Source organism: Strongylocentrotus purpuratus, unplaced genomic scaffold (assembly GCF_000002235.5).
Source record: "Strongylocentrotus purpuratus isolate Spur 01 unplaced genomic scaffold, Spur_5.0 spur5_scaffold_21, whole genome shotgun sequence".
NCBI lineage: Eukaryota > Metazoa > Echinodermata > Echinoidea > Camarodonta > Strongylocentrotidae > Strongylocentrotus > Strongylocentrotus purpuratus.
Window position 1 is genome coordinate 22,620,288 of NW_022145607.1, and position 20,904 is coordinate 22,641,191.

General features: G+C 39.5%; 1 protein-coding gene across 1 annotated transcript; it reads left to right on the forward strand.

The window, feature by feature from the left end:
- The first annotated feature begins 11,121 nt into the window (after positions 1-11,121).
- LOC577306 (lambda-crystallin homolog) lies at positions 11,122-20,298 on the forward strand. Its single transcript, XM_030995378.1, has 7 exons — positions 11,122-11,296; positions 13,574-13,655; positions 14,464-14,616; positions 15,194-15,355; positions 16,791-16,985; positions 18,115-18,220; positions 19,029-20,298. Exons 1-7 carry the CDS (start codon positions 11,265-11,267, stop codon positions 19,247-19,249), a joined length of 951 nt encoding a protein of 316 aa, XP_030851238.1. The 5' UTR covers positions 11,122-11,264; the 3' UTR covers positions 19,250-20,298.
- The last annotated feature ends 606 nt before the right edge of the window (positions 20,299-20,904 follow it).

The following is a 20,904-nucleotide window of genomic DNA, read 5'->3' on the forward strand; positions in this document are numbered from 1 at the left end:
AGATGGAGCAGTATGTCGGTGATGGCGCCATCTTGAGTAGCTCTTCATCATGCATCATGCCGTCCCAGTTCACGGAGAACCTGAAACGTCGCAACCAGTGCCTCATCTCTCATCCTGTAAGTTGTACATCGATGAAAGCATTAACGAGGCCTCTTTCTCACATAGCACTTTTATAATGATAATGGTATTGCGTTCTTGTAGAGAGCATATCATACTGTACGAAAACTGTTTTATGATACAGGTCCAAAGCTTGTTATGCTGTCTCTTCATATTAATCCATAATGAAATGCACCCTGGTAGAAATCATCCTCGCCCCTTGCCAAGCTCAAGAGGGATTTAGAGAGAGAAGGAAAATGAGCCAAGTAATGCCAGAACAACACCAAAGTCCAAATCAACTACTTATTCCAGTAAAGGAAATTTTGTGCATGGTGTGATGCTTTGATGATGATGTGTGATTGAAGACTTTGAATGATCACTTATGTGTGTAAAAGACTGAGCATTTTTTAGCCGGATTTGTATTTTTGAAACTGTGATTAGTCATAATAATTTGTAATATTGAAGAATGACTTATCAGGTACCCTTTTATAAATCAGTATTTTTGAGAGTCATGCGAAACCGTTCAGCTAATAGGACTGACAGATTTTTTGTAAGTAAATACAACTCACTGGATATCTAGTTTGATTGTAAGTGATTTATAAGTAAATTTGGAACAAACTACCAAACATCACTGCCCTTGATAGCCGTGGTATGGAGAACGATAAGACGTTGGCTACCCGCAAAAGGGTAGTAAATCCCACTGACAATATTTGACCATTACAGCATTTTTGCGGGCAGCTGACTTAGACTTAGTGCCCTTCTAAATTCTGTGTCACAATGGGAAAAAAGGGTAATCAAAATGTTTGATGAAGTTACCTTTTAAGTATCAAGGTAATACAAATACTATGCATTGGATTGGACCCTTACATGTATAATGTTTGGGTTTGAAATTTAAAGATAAACTTGAGTTCTGGTAAAAAAAAGAAAATGAATTCTCACAGAATCTAACGAAACTTACACTGAATGTTCAAGATTACAAATAAATGTCATGTGCCAAACAATTTGGAAGAAAATGTATACTGGCTGAGTAATGAGCATAGAAAGATAAGGAAATCAGGGTAGTACTAGCCCCGACACCATGTGTGTTGTCCCATATACATCTTTCTGTGTATGTAATTGTTACTTTACCAAGACTCTGCCAAATTTATGATGATTTTGATGACTCCAGAACCTTGCATTACACACCATTACTTACATGCTATATGATCAACTTTTCTGATCCATTCCACACCTTTTCTTTCACAATGCAATCGCATTACCAGAACTCAAGTTTATCTTTAATAATACTAATAATCATATGGAAATTTATAAAGCCCAGCTACTATATGAATATAGTAATATATTTGACTGCGCTTAATACAATGTACCATATTATCCCTATGTCACCTGATTAAATCTTAGAATACATTAGTATAGTCATTAATGTATCGTAGTCATTTATCTAAATTTATAAATGCGAGATTGTACAGAAAATTTTATTTTGTGTATACATGTATTTGTAATTTGTCAATGTTTGAGCCAGTAACTTTTCTGAGTTTGAAAACTAGAGAATAAAAGTCAACTTGGAACAATGATATAGATGCTTGGTAGAATTTATGTGTGTAGATATTTTTGGCCTTTTCTCTATATATCATAACATCATTTTGCTTAATGCCTTCCAAAGAATTGTGTAGAAAGTATAGTTCATTTTAATTTAACTGTAACAGATTTGTGTACACAACCCCAGATGGTGATAGATACATCAAATGCAGACACGCACACATACATGTACACCGGCATTACCAGTACTCGGCATTTAGCCATGATCAAAACCCGACTCTATTTTTGGAATTCCCTATATATCATTGTTTTGTGATTTATCAACATAAATATGACCTTTTTCTATGAATTCTACACCACACACACAGCAAACAATATCTTACATAGAATATTCCCCCTCCCAAGCCACAATCCCAAGCCATAATCCACTCAAACTCCTAGCTTTTGGTGGTTGGTCTACTGCATTTATTTAATTTGTATAATAATATAGTTAAATACTGTCACATTTATATATTATGATTGTATAACTGTTTTAATTTCATTGTTTTTCTTATTTGAATTTTATTGAAAAAAAATGTGCTTTGTACATTTCATTTTGATTTTGTTAATAAATACAGAAATAAATCTGCCCTTAAACAAATATTTAAAACAAAAAGTTTAAAAGGGCTATTATCAGAGGTAAAACACTTCTCACACCTGAAGAGGGGCATTCACCAGAGATGAAAAAGGCACATAGGAAAAGTGCATTTGTCAAAGGAAAAAGGGCACCAATCTGATTTTAATAGGGACGTTTATCAGAGGTGAAATGGGGGTATTTGTGACAATGGGAAAGGCTCTTATTAAGAAGGAAAAAATAGCACTTATTAAAAAGGAAAGGGGCACGTATCAAAATAAAAGGGGCTCTTATCAAAGTTGAACAGGGGCAGTTATGAGCCCTCGAAAATTTGAAAAATCGCACCCCCCCCCCCTGAGCGCCAGGTGTTTTTACACATTTTTTTGCCCAGGGGTGCCCTACCCCCCCCCCTGGATCCGCCACTGTGCGTACTGCACATGGCGAAACCCTGTAAAAGTAGTTCCAATCGCATCTCTCAACAAATTTTAAAGGCCTTTATATACGAGTGATATAACCTGTCCAATGTGATACAGATATACCATGAAGGTGTGGGAGGGAGGTGTACTAAGCTATGATTAATTTGTCATTTCCTTATCTCATCTTCCTTTATTTCTGACCCTTCTTGATCAAATTTCCATTTAATTTTTTATTTGAAAATCGAGTGGCCGGAGGAGGGGGGGGGGGGTGTCACTTTAGTGCCAACTGCCAAGTACAGTCATGTCAGTCATGATAAATTTCAACTATAGGAACTACTTTCCTTTGTATTTTTAGAAAACTACATGGGGTATGGACTATGTTGCGTGTTAACTAGTAATCCCACATAATTCCCTTTTTTAATTAAACTACTAAAAAGCAGTATCCCTCCAGACAAGAAAACACTTAATAAATGATCACATCCAGACAAATTGATTATGGTTAAAAACTGGTTCTATATTCTATAATTTCACATAAGATACAATGATTACAGAATTATCAGAAACCTCTTCTGTCTATCTCAACAGTGACAGACAATTAAACTATCACTAGGCCCTTGGTAGTTACTATTAATAATCAAACATAGATAACTTCCAACAGCACATTAATGTAAAGGAGACTCAACTTAGTCACTATGGTATTAATGATTACCGCTGAATACAAGTCTCGAAATATCAGGAGTCCTGTTCAGTACAACTTAAGACAGTACTAAAACAAGTCAGTTAAATATCATTCACACTGCATAAATAACAGTCAAGAAAATACTACTCAAATCTAAGCTAGACAGCGTTTAGATTTACTTACATAGGCACGAAATATTGTGGTTCAAGAAACCGCTAAACAAATCTCTACTTGTGTATGTGTACGGAATGCACAACACGAGAATACAACAATAGGCTATATCGGTGGATCTAGACTATAGCAGATCTAGATCAGTAGACCAGGCATAGGCCTAGAACTAGTGCAATTATAAACATGTAAAATATGTGTTAGTAAGCGTACGCACTCACAACAGGCACTCAGTCAGTCAAAATAAGGCATCACAATGATAAACAATGCAAAGTATCAATCACAATATAATTAACGTTACGTGAGTCATTGGAGTTGAATTCAAAGTAGATCTTCTTCAAGTTCTAGGTAGATGTAGAAACTAGCTAGTCGAAAACAGTGGTCGACGAGCTGGTTGTCGATCGCGTAGGATATGCAGACGATGATCGACGCTAGGTGAATACCACGATGTTGAAGACAACGATGATGACAACAATGATGAAGACGACGCTGGTGAAGACAGCGATGATGAAGTCGACGATGAAGACGACGCTGGTGAAGACAGCGATGATGAAGACAACGGTGATGAAGACAACGATGATGAATCAGTTAACAGATGAATACAATGATGATGCAGTCAATGTCAATAGTCTAGATCAACTTCAGTGCCTTGCGATGCAGGTCGAAGAATCAAATGTCGAGACAATATATATGAAGTCGATGATAAAAGGTTGTCAAACAATAATGCAGGTGAGAAAAACGTTAGATCATATTAAATGTTCTATTCTCACTGCTGGTGAAGTAAAGTGTCGTCAATGTTGAACATCGAGAGAGTCAAAATATATCTTGCAAAACGTACAAGATGTAAATAGGTGAGCACGTCCACCGGGAATGGTCCGGGGACGTAGCAGTTCAATCCTCGTTGGATACAATTTTCTAGGTACAAATATCAACACAATAACAGCATGTGTGTATACCAATATTAAAACAGCTCACTGATTCCCGCACAGGAAAATCAGAAGAGCGCCAATCAACTACAGCGCGATTGGTTCAAAACACGCGCACATGTATGTTAATTAAGCACGTGATCAAAATACTTATGAATAAATACGCGTACATCTATGTTAATTCATCATGTGATGAAAATACTAATGAATAAACATCGTTATATAATAAATCGAGTTAAAACCAGTTCTGAGGACATGGCGTAATACCAAATCCTCGAACTCTCAATGACTTCTAAAGCGGCCATTTTGGATTAAAAACACAATATGTATACCAGTGAATTATAAATGAATGCACTGTAACATTTGTCGCTACATTAACCCCCCTACTAGACCCGAGCTTGCGTAAGCTCCGAGGGGCGAAAATACACAATTAAAAATATAAAGGAAACATATGTACAAAATACATCAATATACATGAAAATAACCACTATTTATGCGACACGTTCAATGTAGTGAACCTGAACGTACCTTTGCGGCCAGTGGACGTGGCGGCCTGAACGTGTGACACGCGCAGCAGGTTGCGATTTCACCAGAGCAGGAGCAGGCGTAGGAGCAGGTGCAGGAGCAGGCGCAGAGGTTGCGCGAAGTGCTGTGCGCAGAGGGGAGGAGACGGTAGGCTCTCCCTCTAGAGGCACGTCAGCCGCGGTAGTCCTAGCCGAAACGCTTTCCAAAAATGCGGGTTTCAGTCGATCTGCTTACAGAAACATGCTTGCCCTTTTGCTCAATAACGAAAAACTTCGGGTTTCGTTTGAGAACCTTGAACGGACCCAAATACGGAGGCTGTAATGGCTTACGGACAGCATCGATACGCAAGAAAATATGCGTACAAGTATCGAGAGACCTATGTACAAAACTGGTCTGTGGTGACCTACGTGTCGCTGTAGGCGCTAAAACAGACATATGGTCCTTCAAGCGTTGGACGTAGTCCGCGGGGTCAACAGTATCGTGTCGCGTAGGCACTATCAGCTGGCCTGGAAGACGCAACGCCGTCCCGTAGACAAGTTCGGCAGCTGAAGCTCCTATGTCTTCCTTAATAGCTGCGCGGATACCCAACATGACCAGAGGAAGGTATTCTTGCCAACGGTTTGGCTCGGGTTGAGATTTGAGAGAGGCTTTAAGTTGCCGATGGAACCGTTCCACCATACCGTTGGCCTGCGGGTGGTAGGCCGTGGTGGCTATGGTCCGACAACCTAGCAAATGAGCTAATGCAGTGAAAAGCGCAGATTGAAACTGACGACCTCGATCATGCGTAATCGTGGCTGGAGCTCCAAAGCGAGCTACCCAGTTCTCCACTAGAGCTATGGCTACTGTCTCGGCAGTGGCATCCGCTATCGGGATCGCTTCGGGCCAACGGGTGAACCTGTCGATACAAGTCAGCAGATAAATGTGCCCTTTCGAGGGCGGTAGTGGCCCAACAAGATCAATATGAACGTGTGCAAAACGGGCATCGGGGTTGGCAAAAGTGCCAAGCGGTGAGTGCGTATGACGTTGGATCTTTGCGCGCTGACATGGGATGCAAGTACGCGCCCATGTACAAATGTCCTTGTTCATACCCCGCCACACAAAACGGGCCGCTATAAGCTTTTGCGAAGCTTTAATGCCCGGATGCGCGAGATTGTGCAGATTGTCAAACAACGATCGACGGTGCGCTACCGATACATACGGCCGCGGATGCCCTGTGGACATGTCGCACCAAATGTGCGCGTCCCCTTCCGGAAGGAGGACCTTCTCAAATTTGAGCGAGGTTGACGTGTCTGAGCGCAGAGCAGCGAGCTCAACGTCATCGACTTGGTCGGTCGCGACTACACGCAGGTTAATCGAGTTCGGTAATTGCACTGAGTCAATCTCGGTGCGAGAAAGTGCATCAGCTACCTGATTATCAACGCCTCGAATATGGCGTATGTCGGAGGTAAACTGTGACACGTAATCGAGTTGCCGCGCTTCCCTAGGGGAATGTCGATCGGGCGATGTCTTGAGTGCGAAGGTAAGAGGCTTGTGGTCTGTAAAAACAAAAAAATCACGCCCCTCTAAGAAGTATCGGAAATGGCGTATTCCGAGGTAAATGGCTAGCAGCTCTCGACCAAAGGTACTATACCTAGTCTCGGGAGGCTTGAGGCGGCGAGAAAAGAACGCAAGCGGTCGCCACTCCCCTTCATGGAGTTGCTGTAACACACCACCTACGGCGAGATCGGAAGCGTCTACCGCGAGGCTTGTAGGTAGCTCAACAGACGGGTATGTAAGCATCGTGACGTTCGCGAGGTCCTCTTTGACAGCCGCGAAAGCAGAGTCGCACACAGGGGACCAATCTAACGCCTTTCGAGAGCGCTTAGGTTGCTTGCGCAGCAAATCAGTCAAGGCGGCCAGCGAGGATGCGCACTTAGGCATAAATCGGCGGTAAAAATTAACCATGCCTAAGAACCGGCGCAGCTGGCGTAGCGAGGCAGGGCGCGGAAATTTGCGAATTACCGCGACCTTGTCATCCATCGGGGAGACGCCCTGGGCAGTCACATGGTGCCCTAGAAAGTCTAGTGCTTCGACTCCAAACTGGCATTTGTCAGGATGCACTACTACTCCATAATCACGGAGGCTTGTGAACAGCTGGCGCAAATGAGTCTCGTGCTGTTCGGGATTCTCGCTGGCAACAAGAATATCATCAAGATACACGAATACAAATGGCAGGTCACGGACGACCCTATCAATAAACCTTTGAAAGGTTTGCGCCGCGTTGCGTAGTCCGAATGGCATGCGTCGGAAATGGAATAACCCAAAAGGGGTTGTCAGCGCGGTCTTCTTCACATCATCAGGGTGTACGGGGATCTGATGATATGCGCGCACTAAGTCAACTTTGGAAAATACGCACTTGTCTCGCAACTGTGCGGCAAAGTCGTGAAGGTGCGGAATGGGATAGCGATCCGGGACGGTCACGCGATTAAGAGCGCGGTAATCGCCACATGGTCGCCAACCGCCTGACTTCTTTGGCACCATGTGGAGCGGCGACGCCCATGAACTGTCTGAGGGCTCGACAATGCCCAAATCGAGTAACCGGCCAAACTCGTCTTTAGCGATCTTGTGTTTGTCCGGCGCTAAGCGTCGAGGTCGTGCCGAAACTGGTGGGCCGGTTGTGAGTATTCTATGTGTGACGTCATGTTTCAACGGACAGTTCTTAAACATGGGCCGAGTTACTTCCGTGAACTCGGCAAGTAAGCGTTTGTAGACAGAATCGGAGTCTACTTGCACTATTGTGAGATTCAGCGACGGTAAGTCGGAGGCGATGCCATGTACGGACAGACTAGTGGTGGCATCCCAAAGTCGGTTGGTGCGCAAATCCACTAGTAAGCCGTAATGCCTCAAAAAATCTGCGCCGAGGATAGGCTGCGAAACATCGGCCAATATGAATGTCCACTTAAACGAACGCCGCAGCCCAATACACACTGTGAGCTCACGCTGCCCATATGTGCATATGCGCGTCTTGTTTGCAGCCTGCAAAACGAGTGGCATAAGGTGCCTCTTATCAGCGGTGTTGGCAGGAATTACGCTTATCGCGGCATCAGTATCAACCAAAAATCGTGTCCCTGAATCTCTATCTGTGACATAGAACAAGTGACCGTCACGAAGAGGGCCAGTGAGGGGTGTCGCGCCCACCTCCTGGCCTAGTTGTTTTCCGCCGGCTTGCTATATGTGCATGGCGGGCGGCACTGGTGAGCCTTGTCACCCCACTTCTCATGATACCAGCAAACTTCAGAAGTGCTCGCTGATTTATAGCCGGATGAGTCGCGCTTCCGGTTGCTGCTCATGCTGCGGCTTCGGCTCCGCATGCAACCGATAGTGGCAGTCAATTCCTTGACCAATTCCGTGAGCGCAGCAACTTGGTGCTGAAGACTATTTGGTTCAGTCATGACGCCGCGCCACGCCCACTGTTCGCACAACTAAATTCAATGAATTAAGTGTATCAGCAAGAAATGTGATTATCTAATGGTAAAAAAAATATATTAATAAGCAAAGGTAATCTAACTAAATGTTTCTTATCTCAGGGGGATCACGTCGGGGTCACCAATTTAGGAAACTACATGGGGTATGGACTATGTTGCGTGTTAACTAGTAATCCCACATAATTCCCTTTTTTAATTAAACTACTAAAAAGCAGTATCCCTCCAGACAAGAAAACACTTAATAAATGATCACATCCAGACAAATTGATTATGGTTAAAAACTGGTTCTATATTCTATAATTTCACATAAGATACAATGATTACAGAATTATCAGAAACCTCTTCTGTCTATCTCAACAGTGACAGACAATTAAACTATCACTAGGCCCTTGGTAGTTACTATTAATAATCAAACATAGATAACTTCCAACAGCACATTAATGTAAAGGAGACTCAACTTAGTCACTATGGTATTAATGATTACCGCTGAATACAAGTCTCGAAATATCAGGAGTCCTGTTCAGTACAACTTAAGACAGTACTAAAACAAGTCAGTTAAATATCATTCACACTGCATAAATAACAGTCAAGAAAATACTACTCAAATCTAAGCTAGACAGCGTTTAGATTTACTTACATAGGCACGAAATATTGTGGTTCAAGAAACCGCTAAACAAATCTCTACTTGTGTATGTGTACGGAATGCACAACACGAGAATACAACAATAGGCTATATCGGTGGATCTAGACTATAGCAGATCTAGATCAGTAGACCAGGCATAGGCCTAGAACTAGTGCAATTATAAACATGTAAAATATGTGTTAGTAAGCGTACGCACTCACAACAGGCACTCAGTCAGTCAAAATAAGGCATCACAATGATAAACAATGCAAAGTATCAATCACAATATAATTAACGTTACGTGAGTCATTGGAGTTGAATTCAAAGTAGATCTTCTTCAAGTTCTAGGTAGATGTAGAAACTAGCTAGTCGAAAACAGTGGTCGACGAGCTGGTTGTCGATCGCGTAGGATATGCAGACGATGATCGACGCTAGGTGAATACCACGATGTTGAAGACAACGATGATGACAACAATGATGAAGACGACGCTGGTGAAGACAGCGATGATGAAGTCGACGATGAAGACGACGCTGGTGAAGACAGCGATGATGAAGACAACGGTGATGAAGACAACGATGATGAATCAGTTAACAGATGAATACAATGATGATGCAGTCAATGTCAATAGTCTAGATCAACTTCAGTGCCTTGCGATGCAGGTCGAAGAATCAAATGTCGAGACAATATATATGAAGTCGATGATAAAAGGTTGTCAAACAATAATGCAGGTGAGAAAAACGTTAGATCATATTAAATGTTCTATTCTCACTGCTGGTGAAGTAAAGTGTCGTCAATGTTAAACATCGAGAGAGTCAAAATATATCTTGCAAAACGTACAAGATGTAAATAGGTGAGCATGCACGTCCACCGGGAATGGTCCGGGGACGTAGCAGTTCAATCCTCGTTGGATACAATTTTCTAGGTACAAATATCAACACAATAACAGCATATATGTGTGTATACCAATATTAAAACAGCTCACTGATTCCCGCACAGGAAAATCAGAAGAGCGCCAATCAACTACAGCGCGATTGGTTCAAAACACGCGCACATGTATGTTAATTAAGCACGTGATCAAAATACTTATGAATAAATACGCGTACATCTATGTTAATTCATCATGTGATGAAAATACTAATGAATAAACATCGTTATATAATAAATCGAGTTAAAACCAGTTCTGAGGACATGGCGTAATACCAAATCCTCGAACTCTCAATGACTTCTAAAGCGGCCATTTTGGATTAAAAACACAATATGTATACCAGTGAATTATAAATGAATGCACTGTAACATTTGTCGCTACATATTCATCAGTATTGTAAATCTCTCTCAGCTCAGTCACTGACTGCATGCGATGAAATAATGATAAAATATTCGATTCAACTGTTTCAAATTTAGGAGGGAAACGATCTGCTGAAGCAAGATTACTTTTGAATGTGTAACATTTTGTCAGTTGCCGACAAGAAAGCCGTTTCTGCTATTGTCAATACTCCACATGCTTTTTGTAGGCATCAATTAGTTCAATCAAGGAGTTACCAGCTCCTTGGTTCAATATAATCATTCACAACATGACTATTGAGTATTTAAGGAACTCTTGGTCTAGCTTGCTTGCATAGTTGTATTGGAAGAAAAAAAGTTTCCATAATATAGCTTACAACATTGATAACTGCAGATAAATCAGCATAAAGCTCTTCTACTGACTCTGCTAAAATTAAAGTGTCATCAGAATATAATAGAACATTCAACCGTAAAAAGACCTCAACTTTATCATCACTTCTCTCAGGAGAACCATGGTCCATGGGAGAACACATGATGTGGGCGTAAACCACTAACAGCTGATCGAGTCATCAGTGCTAGCCTTAATTCGGATGTTTAAAAAAAATTACGTCGCTTTTAAAAGTTTCTATCATGCCACTGCATGCCACGTTAGTCAAAAAATATACAAAGGTTTATGAAAGTATAAATATTTATTAAAATAGATGTGAATTGATTTGTGAAATTTACTTTGAATGCAGTTATGAGCCCTGTGGGGGTTATCTTTATTGTTAACATTTTTACGGATCCTTGAATCTACGCTATCCCGCTATTCTCTATTCTCATTCATTGGCTGTAGATCTAGGTAACAACACCAACATTCGTTGCATTGCACCTGATTGATACACGTCTTTAGTACTGTAAAAACCTTTACACATTCAGCAGAAGATTCAGCAAAATGGAAAGTCAGAAAATTGGTATTGTCGGAAGGTAAAACTATGCTCATTATTTCAGTTGAGGCTGTGATATGTTTGTATGGCGAACCATTGTTCTATTCAGTCCCACATATGTAATATTTTGATGGTTGATTAGTGTGTGAATGATCTTGATTTCCTGTACTTGTAGACTTGTTATGCAATATAGTTATTATGCCATGGCTTATGGCTAATGGCCTGAATGAAAGCTGCAGCAAAGCTAGGGTTGTAATTTGTATTGAAAAGTTCATGTGACAGTGCAGTGATTCTTTATTTGATATTAATACATTATTCTAATATACTGGTATATGCCACACAAATTGGGTAAACTTAAAACTACTCCAGCTCCCCTAGCCTAGGTCCAGTCCAGTTATCATTGTCCAAACTGTGAGCACCAAAAAGAAACAGTTAAACATTTTTTATGTAAGTGCCCACTCTTTCTTATAGAGAGAGCCATGCTTATAACAGAATCTGGAATAGAAAACGAAGAATTAATCCCAATACTCCTGAAATCAACAGATATTAATCACCAACAGGCTCTGGTTAACTTCGTAGTTAGATCTAAAAGGGTACACCTGTACCCCTACTAACCACCTTGCACCGCACATAATTATTTGAGCCCAATATGTTTCGCTTTTTATAGTGAGTATACATGTACATGAAGAAGAAGAGTGAGAAAGAAGAAAAAAAAAAAAAAAAAAAGAAATTAGAAGAGAGAACTGTCTATATTAACGTTTAAAATCTTCATGTATCATGATCTGTTTTTTTTTATTTTTTGGTTTTCGGTCAAAATTTTGAAGAAACACGATGGAGACGACTAGACATATTGGTGGACGTCGGAGGGCCTAGGCTCAGCATTAGGCTGAGTTGAGAAGCTTGTCACTACGTACCGTGTCCGAGTTGGTCCTTGGGCGTCCTATATAGCCGATAAGCCTTTTGCTCGCCAGCCACTGAAATCTTCATCATTAAATAAAAGTTTAGCTTTTAAAAATCCAATTTATCCAAATCTATATATCAAAAAAAGTAAATCTAATTTTAAAGGAATAAAAATCCTGAGAGAAGAGGCGTAAATATTCACTTCTGAATGAAAAACGCCTATAAATTAAAACAACAACAACAACAACAACATCAGCATTAGCAATGACCACTGTGCGTTGCTGGTGTGGTCCTTAATATGTATTAGCATTGACCACTATGGGTTGCTGGTGTGCAATGCATGAGGTCTAACCGGAAAAAAGTCCTAGACAGTTTTTTTCGCAATCTTATTGCATGACCATAACTCTCTTTACCTTTTTTACCTCTTTTACTTTTTTACTATTTTCTTTTTTTACTTTTAACCGCTCAGGTATCCCCCTGCGTGTACCAATTACCCGTAGAGCCAGATACAGAAATTCTTTGATTCCAAATTCCATGCACATCTACAATGCACATCTACAATGCACAAATAACACAAAGTTCTCAGCTTTAAGCGAAATAATAGCGATAACAGCGATTATGATTATTTGTTAACTTTTTCTCTACCCACCCAGTAAATAAACTTGTAGGGATTGGGTTGGAAAGTTTTCCACCTTATCACCTTTGTGGGTCAAAAAAAATCTGTTGTTTAGCTCTGCTGCTGATTTTTTTGTATTTTTCTGTCATGCATTATAATCTAATTGGAAATTATGCCATCTCTCCTTCTCTATCTCTCTCCTTTCCCTTTGGACCCTTACCAACTCTCCATATATTTCTCTCTTTTATCAGTCCTTCAAGCTTGAGCTCTCTTTTACTTTCCCTTTCTCTTTCTGCTCGTATTTCGATTGTGATGCTGCTCCTATTCTACTTTCATATTCACATCTATATTCATACCTGAATTTATTCATGATGTGATTCAGAATTGTATTTAAAATTCTTGCTATGTATACGTCATATAACTGTCTTGTCATGTTTTGTGCTAAAAGCCGGAGGACCGTACCTGCTCATAGACTTTTTCTTATAGAGTCTTCTGGCTTTCAGCACAAAACATGACAAGACAGTTATATGACGTATACATAGCAAGAATTTTAAATACAATTCTGAATCACATCATGAATAAATTTTTTTTTTTGGTCTTATGTTTTATGTAATACATGTTACACCAATGGAAAACAAATTTCTGTATTATATTATGGACAATAAAATCTTGAATCTTGAATCTTTTATCTGTATGGGCTTTCAGAATGTGCAAGGTTATATAAAATTCTAACGTCTATGTATCGACTTTGCGTGTCAATGCTCTACTGATATTCTAACTATATCTTTTATTCCATTTCAGTGGATTAATTGGACGGAGCTGGGCTATGATCTTTGCCAGTGCTGGGTACAGTGTCACAATCTTTGATATAGAACCCTCTCAGGTTTGTGGATTCACTATTGACTTGCAGTGCTCATATTTTCTTTCCTTCTTTCTTTCTTTCTCTTCTTCTCCTTCTTCTCCTTCTTCTTCATCTTCACTTTCAACAGTTTCATACATTTAAATTATTATTATTATTATTGTTATTTTTAATATCATTATGATTATTATTGTTATTATTATCATTGTTATTATTATTATTGTTATTATCATTGTTATTATTATTATTGTTGTTGTTTTTATTCAGACTAGTATTTTCTCTCTATTTTTTATTTACTACTATAATCATCATCATTATCATTATCAAAGAGAGACATACATACATTTTCTTCTTGCACTATCATAATAAACTGAAAGAATGAACAGAAAGCTGAAATTTGATAATATAAACACAAAATTACCAATTAAACTGTAGAATTGTTCAAACTCAAGACTCGCAAACATACCCACAACCTGCGCAGCTTTCAAAATACTCTATTACTGCTAAGCCCATCACTCAAACAAAAAAACATTGAGAGATTAAGTATTTGCTTTGGCAGACCCCAAATCATGGAATAATTGACTGTTTAGATTGTAAATCACCATCGTTAAGTATTTTTAAATCTGAACTAGAAGCACATCTTTTCATTTAACTTCATGTTCTAGTTTGTAAGCACATCAGGAGCTCTTGCAGTGCAATAGAATATATTTGCATAGTTTCTGCATTTGTTAAATGTATTAAATATTATTGTTATTATTTTTATTATTATTCATATTATTGTTTTTATTAATCTTGTACAAGTATATTATTTTTGATATTTGATTACTTGTAGGTGAGCAATGCTCTGAAATTGATCAAGTCACAGCTGGAGGAGCTGTCCGAGTCTGGTATGCTACGAGGAACGTTGTCTGTCGAGGCTCAGTTTGCTCTCATCAAAGGCAGTAACAGCATGGAAGAAGCTCTCGCTGGAGCTTCATTTGTCCAGGTAATCAGGAATTATCATAATCTAAAAGAAATATATCATGTGGGAAAGTCTGCTTTTATTTGGAGATCCCTTATAATTGAAATATAACTCATCGTCTAAACAATTAGACCAAAGTTTTATGTCATCCAAGTGATGATGATACTAAAGATTTTCCTGTAGTGATCTTCTTCAAGTTTTTTCAAATGTTCTTTTTTTGTAAATAGAAGAATTAAACAATGAAATGTATAGAAAATATTGGTGTGAAAATTATCCTAATATTTCAAATGGAACTAAATACTATAGTAGTCTCCATTTTAATCAACCACATGTTGATGTCCCACCAGTGTGTAGTCCCTTACTCTGTATATCTATAGCACTTTTCAGTTAATGTGATATTCGGCAAAATTGAACAATTTTGTTATCATTTCGTTAATTGCCAAATCTCCACTGGGATCTGAAATCAACTGTGGAACAATTGTTTGAGGAGCAAGTGTCACACAATCTGTAACACTGATCTATGTCAGGGAATTTTCACATAATCCTGTTATTTCCAATGTGGCATCAAACCATTTATTGATTGGTATTTGTGTGATTTCAGGAATGTGTGTTTGAGAAACTTGAGGTGAAGCAGAAGGTGTTCAGTGAGATGGAGCAGTATGTCGGTGACGACGCCATCTTGAGTAGTTCTTCATCATGCATCATGCCGTCCCAGTTCACGGAGAACCTTAAACGTCGCAACCAGTGCCTCATCTCTCATCCTGTAAGTTGTACATCGATGAAAGCATTAATGAGGCCTCTTTCTCACATAGCACTGTACTTATGATAATGGTATTGCATTCTTGTAGAAAGCATATCATACTGTACGAAAACTGTTCTATACACATCCAAAGTTGGTTATGCAGTCTCTTCATATTAATCCATAATGAAATGGAGGCGCGATAGCTCAGTCGGTAGAGCATTGGTCTTGTTATCCGGTGAACCGGTTTCGAAACCAAGTCGATGCGCTAGTGCCCTTTGGTAAGGCATTTATCCTCATTACCAGGTCCCTCAGAGAGGACCTTAAGCCGTCGGTCTTCTGGTTGCTTACTAACAAGCATTTGTTGCTTTCGTAGCTGTCAGGTAAAATAACCACCACTATCACTAGATGCACCCTGGTAGAAATCATCCCCGCCCCTTGGACCAACCAGTCTGTGACTAGAACCATTCATATTCAATGAACCATCATATTCAATGGTTGGTAGCATGGTTGGTAGCATGGTTTACACATCCTTATCAACCAAGGTTGAAATGCCATCTGTCCTATCATGGGGGGGGGGGGGGCAGCTGTGGGATCAGCATTTAGAGTTTGTTATGTAATCTCTACAGATTAACCCACCCTTCCATGAAACTCTGATGGAAATCACCCCCGCCCCTTGGATTGACCAGAATGTGATTGACAGTCCTGACTAGGACCATTATGATGGTTGGTACTATAGTTGGTACCTCAGGTAACTCTCATGGTTGAAATGCCCTTTGCCATACGGTGGCAGCGGTGGGATTGGCATTTAGAGTTTGTTATGTAATCTCTACAGATCAACCCACCCTACCATGAACCCCTGATGAAAATCACCCCTGCCCCTTGGATTGACCAGAATGTGATTGACAGTCCTGACTAGGACCATTATGATAGTTGGTACTATAGTTGGTACCTTGGGTAACTGTCATGGTTTAAATGCCCTCTGCTATATGGTGGCAGCAGTGGGATTGGTATTTGAGTTTGTAATGTTATTTTACCAGATCCACCCACCATACTATGCACCCCTGGTAGAAATCATCCCCAACCTAAGGCCGAACCAAACTGTGAATAAGGACTTTTAGATTCTGCACGACGAGAATGCGGACTGCCCTTTTAAGGCAATGTGACATCACTGCCAGTGCCTTAAAAGGACGTCACATTGCCTTAAAAGGGCAGTCCACTTTCTCGTCGTGCAGAATCCTTTTAAGGCAATGTGACATCACTGCCAGTGCCTTAAAAGGACGTCACATTGCCTTAAAAGGGCAGTCCACTTTCTCGTCGTGCAGAATCTTAAAGTCCCTGTTGACAGGACTAGGACCGTTTGTAAATGATGGATACTTCATGTAACTGACTCAGTTGGAATGTTATCTAGTGGCAGAAGTGGAATTGGCATTTAGATCTTGTTATGTAATCTCTACAGATTAACCCACCATACTATGCACCCCTGGTAGAAATCATTCCTGCACCTTGGACTGACCAGTCTGCGATTGACAGGACTCGTACCATCATGGAGAGCATTGGGCAGGTACCGGTCACTCTGAAGAAAGAAGTTCCAGGATTCGCTGTCAACAGGATCCAGTATGCTATCATTGCTGAAGTGTGGAGGCTTGTTGAGGTCAGTGGAAGCACAGTCACACAGTAAAAGATTGATTTGTTGGTCCTCAGTTAACCTATTGACTTCTGAATTCTCTCTTTCCCATATGTATAATACAGGGACCACACGGTTCCAGTAGGCAATGGGTTAATGCTTCTTTATGTAGACTTAGTTGAAATTGCCAAGGCAGAAGACACCTCATGCAACGAAAGCCTTTATCCCCAATGTGTATTACTGATTAAAGCGTTTTACAGCACAAAAAACAACAGCGGAAAGTAGGGCTGGTAGGAAGGGCATTATGAATTTAAAATTTAATCCACATCCTTATGTTAAAAAGACTTGCAGAAATTATTTAAATTTCATTATAGAATCATTTGATGTCATTATTGAGTCAAGGAAGATTTCCTGGGAGATTACTTTGTAAGCTTAAAGATTTATTTATATTAATGAAGGATCATTTTTTTCATTTATACCTCATCTATGTTTTTTTCTTCAAATATGTGGGTCTTTATGTCTTTTACTAGAATTATATCAGTACCATAGATTAATTTAATTTTGTAATGTTAGTAGGGTAGTCATTCATGTTAAAGGTACTATGTCCCTTTTGCAGCCAACCTCATATTCTGTAGAATTTTGCAGGAATTATGAATATGTCATGTATGTCCTATCTGTGAAATTTATATGTTAGCAGTGTCCTAATATTCAAATTATGCAAGGAAACCTGTTTACTTGCTAGACTTTACTGTCAGACACTATTGATTGACTGAATGGCTTTTTTCTTCTTTGGTAATAACATACATAAAATGAACTGTAAAGGGTGTAAAGGGTACAAAGGGTACAATAACCCACTTCTTGTGATGGCCAAAATTAAACTGATCAAATCTTTGCGCAGCATAAAACGTATGACCAGTTGGTACAATGGTCTGAAAATCAAGACTATTACTTATTGGCTCTATAGCTTCTAAGTCGATTTGACAACTAATAGTCATTAATTTCCCACTTGAAGGCATTTTCAAGCCCCACCTTTTTTAGGGAAGTTCTAAATTAGTATTATCTTTCAAATGATATCCTCATTAAACTTGATCTTTTAATATGATGGGCCATGCAGTAACATTGAAATTCCTGCTTTTGACGTGTTTTTTTTTGTCAGGGAGGTGTACTCTCAGCTGATGATGTGGACAAAGTGATGTCAGCAGGACTAGGCCTAAGATATGCCTTCCTAGGACCTTTAGAAGTCATGCATCTCAATGCAGAGGGTAGGTGTTAAACATTAAACTCCTTGAAATTACAGTGATGTCAGCAGAACATAAGCTATGCCTTTTATGATGACATTCCCTTCCTCCACTTCTTCTTGTCTTGAGCATTCTCCTCATTTAGACTAACCCTACTGCTTTCTTTCTTTGCCATATCTTTCCATGAACTCCGCTGTCTTCCTTTCCCTCATATGCCATTCACTTCCAGGTCTAATGCTCCTTTCACAGATTAATCATCTTCCCCAGATCGGAATGTCAATGATCAAGAAGTTCTGCAATTCACATTCATTCTTGCAGCTGGCTGTGTTCTTCATATCTTCTTTTCTTGAGCATTCTTCTCATTTAAACTGACCTTACTGCTTCCTTTCTTCACCATATTTTACCATGAACTCCGCTGTCATTCTCTCCCCATATGCCATTCACTACCAGATCTCATGATCCTTTCACAGGTTCATCATCTTCCCTTCTCAACACATGACCCATCCATCTCAGTCCACTTCTCTTTACCACTTCCACCACAGTTTCTTCCAGACCCAACATTTCCATGAGCTTCCTTGTGTTCTTTCTGCCAGACAGTTTTACACCACACATGCTCCTTTTCATGACTCTTTCTGTTCTCTTCAAGAAACCTCCTTCTACTGTCTTCACATTCAAAGTTTCTGATCCATATTCCATCACTGTTAAAAAAACATAAGCCTTCTATTGCATCCATCTTATTGACAATCTGTTTTTGATAATTCACAAAAGTGTCTGGTTCTTTAGTAGGTTGTACAATGTATCAAGGATTGTTTTATATTTGTTTTGTGTCCAGGCATGCAGAGTTACATGGAGCGATACACCCAGAGCATTCAGCACGTTCTCGGTAACTTCGGTCCTACGCCAACGTTCACAGGGAGCGGCCTTGAGCGGATCATCAAGGAGATGGATGCAAAGATCCCTCTGGACAAGCTGGAAGAGCGCCGCCAGTGGCGAGATACAAGACTTGCCGCCCTTGCCAAGCTTAAGAGGGATTTAGAGAGAGAAGGAAAATGAGCCAAGTAATGCCAGAACAACACCAAAGTCCAAATCAACTACTAATTCCAGTCAGGGAAATTTTGTGCATGGTGTGATGCTTTGATGATGATGTGTGATTGAAGACATGGAATGATCACTTATGTGTGTGAAAGACTGAGCATCTTTTTAGCCGGATTTGCATTTTTGAAACTATGATTAGTAGCAATAATTTGTAATATTAAAGAATGATTTATCAGGTACGCTTTTATAGATCAGTATTAATAGGGACTGTTAGATTTAAAGGAACTGGCAATTCCTTAAATGGACATCACAGTGCCTTAAAAGGACGTCACACGTAGCAATCCACTATGTCGACGTGCAAATCTAAAAGTCCCTAATGAGAGTCGTGTGAAACCGTTCAGGTAATAGGACTGACAAATACCTTATTTCATGTAAGTAAATACAACTCACTGGATGTCTTGATTGTAAGTGCTTTATTATTATGTAAATTTGGAACAAACCACCAAACATCACTGCCCTTGATAGCCATGGTATGGAGAATGATAAGACGTCGGCTACCCGCAAAAGGATCGTAAATCCTATTGACAATACTTGACCATGACGGCCTTTTTGCGGGCATCTGACTTAATTAGTGCCCTTCTAAATTCTGTGTCACAATGGGAAAAAAGGGTAATAAAAATGTTTGATGAAGTTACCTTTTAAGTATCAAGGTAATACAAATACTATGCATTGTCACAAGGATTGGACCCATGCTTGTATAATGTTTGGGCTTTGTAATTCAATAATATTAAGAATAATATGGACTTTTATAAAGACCAGCTTCTATATGAATAAAGTAATATATTCTACTGCGCTTAATACAGTATCATATTATTACCTCTATGGCACCTGTTTATTAAAATCTTAGAATAATTTGTATAGTCATTTATTTAAATTTATAAATGGGAGATTTTACAGAAAATTTAATTTTCTGTATATATGTATTTGTAATTTGTCCGAATGTTTGAGCCAGTAAATTTCTGAGTTTGAAAACTCAAGAATAAAAGACAACTTGGTACAATGATAAAGATGCTTGGTAGAATTCATGCAGAACTCCTTGATCATCAACATTTCAATCTGAGGAAGATGATGAATCTGTGAAAGGAGCATGAGATCTGGTAGTGAATGGCATATGAAGAACAGCGGAGTTCATGGAAAGATATGGTGAAGAAAGAAAGCAGTAAGGATAGTCTAAAGGAAGAGAATGCTCAAGACAAGAAAAAATGGAGGGAGGGAGTGTCACCATAGAAGGCACAGCTGAAGTTCTGCTGACATCACTATTTCTAGGAGTTTACAGGTAAAGACCAGTTCTGGTCTTGTGATTGCATTGTGAAAGAAATGTTGTGGAATCGATCAGAAAAGGTTGATCATCTAAGCATATAAGTATTGGTGTGTACTGCAAGGTTCTAAATTCATCAAAATGATATGAAATTTGGCCCAGTCTTGGTAAGTTACAAGCACTGTACACAGAAAGATATATATGGGACTACACAATATCTATCCAGTCCGGATCAATATGATAATTTACCAAATATATCAATCAGTAGGCTGTTTCCCGGTAAAAATTTGTATCATCATGCATAAGTCATAAAATATTCTTTGATATGATTGGTAATAAGAGCTTCCACTTCATT

What these genes read in the sequence shown, in the direction of transcription:
- LOC577306 (XM_030995378.1), top strand. Translation starts at nt 11,265, where the DNA reads ATGGAAAGTCAGAAAATTGGTATTGTCGGAAG. An exon ending in AAAATTGGTATTGTCGGAAG is followed by an intron (nt 11,297 to 13,573) that starts GTAAAACTATGC and finishes ATTCCATTTCAG; the next exon opens with TGGATTAATTGGACGGAGCT. An exon ending in CATGCATCTCAATGCAGAGG is followed by an intron (nt 18,221 to 19,028) that starts GTAGGTGTTAAA and finishes TTTTGTGTCCAG; the next exon opens with GCATGCAGAGTTACATGGAG.